Here is a 9,011-nt window from a genome sequence, read left to right as displayed (position 1 = left end):
CTTTACCTGGCAGACACCCACCTGCTGTGCTGAAGACCCAGTTTTGAGAGCCAGCCTGCTGTGCTTAAACCCGAGTAGAAATCCTGTGAGCAGAGTCGGCGTGTCACTAAACCAAATCAGAGGAAAACAAATAGAAATGCATGATGTATCAAGTGCTACACCTGTAAGAGACAAGCCCCCGCATCCCAGGGAGGGGCAGAAGTGTCCAGTGGGGAGAGGTGTCCCACCGAGGCCAAGGCCCAGCCAGCTCTGATCCACCCCACCCACTAGTGACACACACACAGACATAGAGATGCATGTACACACATTGAACCGCCCACCTCCTGTGGTGTTAATTTAACAGGATTATTTGTAACCTACAAAGTGTCATGTTTCTCTTAAAGTGTGCAGAACAACCAAAAACACGACAGTCACAAACTGATGAGGTCTGATTACAGTCTGTGTGGGCAATTTGTGTGGCGATCATGGCTCAAGAGTTGGGAGTTCGTCTTGTAATCGGAAGGTTGCCGGTTCGAGCCCCGGCTCCGACAGTCTCGGTCGTTGTGTCCGTGGGCAAGACACTTCACCCGTTGCCTACTGGTGGTGGTCAGAGGGCCCAGTGGCACCAGTGTCCGGCAGCCTCGCCTCTGTCAGTGCGCCCCAGGGTGGCTGTGGCTACAATGTAGCTGCCATCATCAATATGTGAGTGTGGGTGGATGACTGGATGTGTAAAGTGCTTTGGGGTCCTTAGGGACTAATAAAGCGCTATACAAATACAGGCCATTTGCTTTCACCTGCTATTGCAGGGTCTACTTTACAACATAAAGCGCCTTGAGGTGACTGTTGCTGTGATTTGGTGCTGTATAAATAAAATTGAATTGAATTAAAATTCAATTCAATTTTGCTCCTCCCTGGCAATGCTCCTCCCCTTTTGTGAGTGTGGACGCTTCATCTCTTTGCTCTTTAAATGCTTTGCTTCTTTTATTGATTTTTATGCTGATTTTTTCCCTTTTTTCCATATGAGCTTACCTGCGATAGCTTCTGGACACTTATAGATCATTAGGACTAAAGTGTTCTTAACAGAAACAGTTACCTTTTTTATAGTTACCTTATCCTCAGCGCTCTGTGTGTCTGTGGCCTAAACACAGCTGAAGCCTGATTACAGCGTCTGGGCACCGAACAGCCTCAATAGCCTGGAAAGGTGCTAACCGCTAGGCTAACTAGCAACAAGATGCCTTCCCTCTCCACAGATGACTACCACAGCCTCCTGCAGAAGATTGCAGTACTGGAGACAAAAATTCATCGCTTAGAAGTAAACGTGGAGGTAAATGGACTGTGTGGAAATTAAACAACCTTCCCTTTGATTCAAAACAATGGCGATGAGCAAGCTAGTACACAGCTAAGGAGCACAGATAACGTGACCAAGAAAGTAGACTCTGTGCATTATTATAAATCCTCAAGTGATAATCCCCCCTTAGACTGTCTTGGTGCAAAACCAAGACATAAATCATGTCTCCTGGAAGGGGGAGGACGTATCACGGGCAGAGCACAGCGAGCTGAAATCTCTGAAACCGACTGGCCTTCACTTCCTATGAGACAGAGAAGCTCTTCTACCCCTGTATACGAGAGGAAACAGGACTGGACAACCGTGAATAGGAAGGTTAACAACAAACCTCCAAAACAACTGAATGTGAAACTGCAGAACAGATTTGCTCCACTATCAAAGGACCCTGGATCTATATCGGACAACCATCCATCTAAAAGTAGCGAAGTAAGGTCTGAAAATCTGTTGAAAAGTAAAAGGCCACAGGGAAAGCTAAAGGCTAGGCCTGAAACTCTGATTGTGGGTGACTCTGCCGTAAAGGATGTACAAAGGATGTGCAGTAAGAACACTAAAGTCCTCTGCTTTCCTAAGGATATGGTCAACAACCTGAAGGAGAGAATTCTTCAAATTGCAGATGAATATCCAACTGTGACAAACATTGTTCTGCATACAGGGTCAAACGATGTGTCCAAACAACAGTCAGAGGTTCTGAAACGGGACTTTACTGGATTATTAAATACTGTAAACTCTCTGAATGCAGCTGTATTCATCAGTGGACCTGTACCGCCCGTCAGAGGAGGAGACGAGAGATTCAGCAGGTTGTTTACACTGAATAAATGGCGTATATCAGCATGTACTGACCACTCAGTGCATTTTATCAACAACTTTAATATTTTTTGGGAACGCAGGCATCTGTTTAAAGCAAATGGATTTAATTTTAACAAGTCAGGAGTGAAACTGTTCACCTTCAACTTGTTTTATTCCATACGTCATCCATCTGTGCTTGGTGCCAAGGCTGAGATAAACGAGGAGTTATCTCATAAAGAGGAACAAACAGTACTCCAAGAACAGACAAAGCCCAGCAGAAACCTTGAGGAGGAGCTTCATCTGCCCCCACCCGGGAAGAGCTTCAGAAAGGAGAGACATCAGAGGCAAGAAGAGGGGTCCCTATTTGCCTCCAACTCTCTCAACAACACCAACGACCAGGACCAGGGACCACGATCTTCCCCAGTCCCCCAAACCCCTGACAGGCCATCACCCTCCTCCCCCTCCCTTTCTCCCTCCTCCCCACACCTGAAATTCACTGAGGAGATGATGGAGCGGGTCAATGCTGGGCTCAGATCTACCCCCCGGCCCAATCCCTTTTTGTCCCCCATAAACCCCCCACCAGAGCAGCCAAAGGTTCGCCATCGAGCCCCACCCTCAACAGAGCAATCGAAGTCACATTGCCCAGCCTCGCCCCCCTTAGTTCCTCCTTACCACCTTCATGCTCTGTCTCCGCAGTCTGATGTGTGATGTGTGGAGGGTCTGGGCTGCGAGGATTATGGCAGTGGTGACTTTTCCCAGGAGAAGCTGGGACCCTGTTTACTAGAAGGTTTTAACATTTCTGTACTTTTAGGTGACAGAAGGAGACATGTGGCCTGGTCAAAACACAGAGAGCTGCACTCTAAAAGATCTTTAAATGTGAGGGGGGGTTGCTGTCTTATTTAATGAATCATTTCAATGTAAGCAGCTATCTCCTGGAAGTTTTCAGGCTTTTGAATATGTGGCTTTACAGCTGAAGGCCCCATCCAAAGTTGTGTTTCTTAATGTTTACAGGCCTCCCAAATACTGCACAGACGTTTTTAATGATCTCAGTGAACTGCTGTCTGTGATCTGTGTTGATTTCGACTGTGTAATTATTGCTGGGGATTTTAACATCCATGTGGACAACCCTCAGGACAAAGGGACTAAAGACCTGAGTAACACTCTGGGCAACTTTGGGCTGACTCAGCATGTAACAGAGACCACACATAATAGAGGACACACTCTTGACCTACTGATCTCCAAGGGCCTGAGCATTTCAAAGGTTACTGTGTCTGATGTGGGCCTGTCTGATCATTACTGTGTTTTCTTTGAAAGTAAAATCTCAGCCCACACAAATATATCAACAGCAGTGATCACAAAACGGTGTATAACTGAACACAGTAGTGAGATCTTTAACCAGGTCTTCCCATTAACACCTGACCTGTCCAGAGGTTCAGTCAATGAGCTCGTCAATAGCTTCAATGCTAAAATGTTAAATGTAATGGATACAATTGCTCCCATTACGGTGAAGGTTATCTCTGGAAGGAAAAAGTCTCCATGGAGAAACTCCACACTGGTGAAAAATGAAAAAAGAGAGTGTAGGAAAGCTGAGCGCAGATGGAGGAAAACAAACCTCCAGGTTCATTATGACATCTATAAAGAGAAACTTCACAATTATAATTTACAACTGAGGAGTGCAAGGAGGTCCTACTTCTCTGACATCATCACTAAAAACAGCCATAATGCTCGGGTCTTATTTTCTACAGTTGACAGGCTAACAAACCCTCCTGTGTCAGTGGCAGCTGAACTTCATTCAACCATGGCCTGCAATGACTTTGCCAAATTCTTCACAGAAAAAATCCAAAAGATTAGACAAGCAATTGGTACATCAACAGCAGATCCAGGATATGTACTGTGTCCACCGAAAAACTGTTTAAACACCATGAAACAGTTTCACCCTGTTAACAGCAAAGACCTGGAGGACATCTTCGGTCAGCTGAACTCCTCCTCCTGCTGTTTAGATGTCCTGCCAACAAGTTTTTTCAAAAAGGTCTCAAAGACTTTGGAGTCAGACCTGTTACAGATCGTCAACTTTTCTTTATTATCAGGTGTGTTTCCAGAACCACTAAAAACTGCTGTAATCAAACCTATACTGAAAAAGGACAATCTTGACAAGACACAAATGAACAACTACAGGCCGATCTCAAATCTCCCATTTTTAAGTAAGATCATTGAAAAAGCAGTTTCTCAGCAGCTCAATTACTTCTTAAAACAGAATAACTGCTATGATGCCTTCCAGTCAGGTTTTAGACAAAACCACAGCACTGAAACCGCTCTGACCAAAGTGTTCAATGACATATGTCTGAATACAGACAGTGGAAAAATGTCAGTCTTAGTTTTACTGGATCTCAGTGCAGCATTTGATACAGTTGACCACAACATATTACTCAAACGACTGGAGAACTGGGCAGGTCTTTCAGGAACTGTACTAAACTGGTTCAAAACATACTTTGAAAACAGGAAATACTTTGTATCAATAGGTAACTTCACATCTGAGCAGACAAGTTTCACATGTGGAGTTCCCCAAGGTTCCATCTTGGGACCCCTTCTGTTTAACATTTACATGCTCCCACTGGCACAGGTTATAAAGAACAGCAAAATAAACTATCATAGCTATGCAGATGACACACAAATAAATATAACAATGTCACCAGGAGACCAAGGCCCTGTACAGGCTCTTGGTAAATGCATCGAGGAAATTAATGACTGGTTGTGCCACAATTTTCTCGAGCTAAACAAAAACAAAACTGAGGTAATAGTCTTTGGAGCCAAAGAAAAATTATTACAGGTCACCAGAGAACTTCAATCTATACACCTAAAAACCACAAACCAGGCGAGAAATTTGGGTGTAGTGATGGATGCAGACCTAAACTTAGAAAAACACATTAAGACAATAACAAAATCAGCTTACTGTCACCTCAAGAATATTTCAAGGATAAAAGATCTGATGTCTCAACAGGACCTGGAAAAACTAGTCCATGCATTCATCTTTAGTAGGCTTGATTACTGTAACAGCATCTTTACAGGTCTACCTAAAAAATCAGTCAGACAACTACAGCTCATTCAGAACTCTGCTGCTCGAGTCCTCACTAAGACCAAAAAAGTGGACCACATCAGTCCAGCTCTGAGGTCTTTACACTGGCTGCCTGTCCGTCAGAGGATAGACTTTAAAGTTCTGATGCTGGTCTATAAAGCTCTGAATGGTTTAGGACCAAAATACATCAGTGACCTCCTGACCCAGTATGAACCTTCCAGATCCCTCAGGTCATCTGGATCCGGTCTTTTATCAGTTCCCAGAGTCAGAACCAGACACGGAGAAGCTGCATTCAGCTTTTATGCTCCTTATATCTGGAACAAACTCCCAGAAAGCCTCAGATCACCTGAAACACTCAGTTTATTTAAATCCAGGTTGAAGACTCACCTATTCTCAGCTGCATTTGAATAAAGCACCAAATCCACACTTTTAAGCTTAAATTTCAAAACTTACATTTAACTACTGATTTTATCTACTGTTCTGATTTGATCCGTTTTGATTTTATATACTGTTTTGTTTGTTTGTTTGTTTGTTAATTAGTTTGTTTGCTTGTTTTAATCAATTTTAAATCATGCTTTTTATTTGTTTTTGTTTCTAATGTCTCTGTAAAGCACTTTGAATCACCTTGTTGTTGAATTGTGCTATACTACGGTGGCCCCTAGAGACAAAGCACGTACAAACTCCAAAACACTTGCAAACTCCAAAACACATGCAAACTCCAAAACACATGCAAAATCCAAAACACTTGCAAACTCCAAAACACTTGCAAACTCCAAAACACATGCAAACTCCAAAACACTTGCAAACTCCAAAACACTTGCAAAATACAAAACACTTGCAAACTCCAAAACACTTGCAAAATCCAAAACACTTGCAAAATCCAAAACACTTGCCAACCCCAAAACGCATGCAAATTCCAAAACACAACGGAAGTGCTCCAGGACACTAGGGGCAGTGTTGAGCTTTTGTTACCTAGTAACTACACAAGCCAGGAAGTACCAATGACCGGATTTGGGCTGTATCCCAATTCAGGGTCTGCAGCCTTAAAGGCCGCATTTTAAGGCCGATTACGTCACAGCGACACGACGAAGGCTGTCCCAATTCAAAGGCTGCTCGAAATGCGGCCCTCAAATGCGTCCTTAATTTCCCTGAATTTTAAGGATGGGCCCAACATATCCCAGATTTCATAGCGCAGCGGTGGCGTGGATAATTTTGCCGAAAAAAACGGCGGAAGCGGAGCCACCGAAGAGTAAACTTTCAGAAGTAAGTACTGAATATTATGTCACTTATTTATGCGCAAATGTTTTTATAATGAAGAACATTAAAACATTACTGTTGGCCACATGTCGGGAAAGTTATGTGACATTAGCGATGTTTGTACTAACTGGTTTTAAAGCCTTTACTTCAAAATATACGCCGTTCAATAGTTGACTTTAATCTTACAGAGAATGTAATGATTTTATGGATAAATAAAGTCAGTCATATATCCACAAACACAACAAGCTGAAAGTCAGTGATGCTGCTCGGTTTGCAGTCCTGAATATCACGGCACAAGCAGGATTCACTGCACTGTTAATGTTAGCTCTGTTATATTGCTGCCTCTGTTCGGTGGTGTCGAGCCAAATGGACTTTAACGTGTGTTTGAACGAGCTGACGGTTCACTCGTTAAGCTGAAAGAAAGATGCTTTAATCACAGGAGTCACACATGTGTCCACTGTACCATCTGGGAACTCTTTTTGTTTCGTAATAACACAAACTAAATCCTCCTTCTTTTGTGCTGTTTTGTAGCAGTGTGTACACCTGAGACTGTCACCTGTCTGTCTGTCCTTCACTCTCTCTCTCTGTTTCTTTCTCTCTGATTGTGTAATAAAAGTATGAACATGTATTTATAAGTTACACTTGTGTTTGAATCCTGCAGCTTATCACACATTTGATTTCCATGTGTGACAACTGCAAGTGTCCAGAGTGAGGACAGACTGAGGGACCCACTGCTGCACATCATCTGTGAGGCTTTGCATCCCTGATGATCCACCAGGACAAACTCAGCAGTGTGTGAGGAAGCGGAGGAGGAAAAGCCAGCAGCAGCTGACAGATGGAGAGAATAGACAGACTGTTCCCTGTTTGTGAAGGACTGCTAGAAAAGTTTAGAATCACTAATTGTCTGTCCTGAATCAGTCTTATTAGGTAATGTTCAAATAATTTTATCCTCCTAGTGTTTTCAGTGTGGGAGAAAGTACTCAGGGCCTTCAAGTTACACACTATGAAAGGCAGCAACAAGTTTAACATTCAGAAACCTAAAGTATGTATCAGCAGCAGAATGGACCTAAAAATAAATGTTTGTTTCAGTTCTATGAAGCTTTGAGTATTTTGCATTAGTAGCACTGCTGTGTTTGTTGCATCATATTGCTGTAATTGTTTATATGCTTTATATATTCTGAGGTAAGTTGATCTATAGTGTTACATCATATTTTATAAGGATGTTATGTATTTGTATACTTTCTGCCCAGTTTGACCCATTTAGCAGAAGTCAGCCTGTTTAAGGCTCTGATATCTATTCTGTATGACTTAAAGCAGTTATGACATGGTCTGATTTTCTCACCCAATAAAGGAATATTCAATATATCAGTCTACTCTTCATTTTATCAGAAACAGTTATCACAGCTTGTACATTTTCTTTTTATAAATATATGTAAGCAATGAGCCAAATTTAGTAATGCTAACATACTGAAGGAACAACATTTGTCTCTTATATATGATACACCTATATATACACTGTCAAAGACACTTGTCTTTGAGTGAAGATTTAAGGTGATAAGACATAAATAACTGCAACTTGAATCTGTACTGAGGCTCAGTATTTGACACAGAGTTCATGTTCACTGCTGTAATAGCTAATAATGATTAATATAATAACTATAATATTGGCCATATTATATTTACATTACCAAAGTGATATGACTTTAGTCTCATGAACAACATTAGCTAATTGTTATTTACTAACTAACTTAAATGACTGTTCAGTACAGAAATGAAGCCCAAAAATCATGTTTTACTGTCCTGTGGTCTCAGCCTCAGATACTTATCAAATCACACAAAGCTCTTGTAGAAACAAACAAACAAATTAACAAAATATGGTCTCCTTCATTTCTGTCAAACAAAGTTGTATGACACGTTTCCAGCGGTTAGTATCATGGTTGCTAGGCAACCTAGGAAGCGAGACGGAGACTAGACCGTCCCATACAGACAAACTTGCCGTTTATTTTGCAAATCGAGCTCAACACTGCCCCTAGCGTCCTGGAGCACTTCTGTTGTGTTTTGGAATTTGGAGCACTTCTGTTGTGTTTTGGAATTTGCATGTGTTTTGGAGTTTGCAAGTGTTTTGGATTTTGCAAGTGTTTTGGAGTTTGCAAGTGTTTTGGAGTTTGCAAGTGTTTTGGAATTTGCATGTGTTTTGGAGTTTGCAAGTGTTTTGGATTTTGCAAGTGTTTTGGAGTTTGCAAGTGTTTTGGAGTTTGCAAGTGTTTTGGATTTTGCAAGTGTTTTGGAGTTTGCAAGTGTTTGGGATTTTGCAAGTGTTTTGGAGTTTGCAAGTGTTTTGGAGTTTGCAAGTGTTTTGGATTTTGCAAGTGTTTTGGAATTTGCATGTGTTTTGGATTTTGCAAGTGTTTTGGAGTTTGCAAGTGTTTTGGAGTTTGCAAGTGTTTTGGAATTTGCATGTGTTGTGGAGTTTGCATGTGTTTTGGAGTTTGCAAGTGTTTTGGAGTTTGTACGTGCTTTGTCTCTAGGGGCCACCGTACTATACAAATAAACTTGCCTTGCCAAACTTGC

At 41.9% G+C, this 9,011-nt stretch overlaps 1 protein-coding gene across 1 annotated transcript; it reads left to right on the top strand.

Moving 5' to 3' along the window:
- Nucleotides 1-1,855: 1,855 nt before the first annotated feature.
- On the top strand, nucleotides 1,856-2,818 carry LOC146379983 (uncharacterized). Its single transcript, XM_084938909.1, has one exon. The coding sequence runs from the start codon at nucleotides 1,856-1,858 to the stop codon at nucleotides 2,816-2,818; it is 963 nt and encodes a 320-aa protein (XP_084795035.1).
- Nucleotides 2,819-9,011: the final 6,193 nt, after the last annotated feature.

Source organism: Perissodus microlepis, chromosome 9, assembly GCF_051167445.1.
Source record: "Perissodus microlepis isolate ML-2025 ecotype Zambia chromosome 9, ASM5116744v1, whole genome shotgun sequence".
In the NCBI taxonomy this organism is placed as follows: domain Eukaryota; kingdom Metazoa; phylum Chordata; class Actinopteri; order Cichliformes; family Cichlidae; genus Perissodus; species Perissodus microlepis.
Note: the sequence above shows the minus strand (reverse complement) of the source record. Positions and strands in the feature narration are given on the sequence as shown.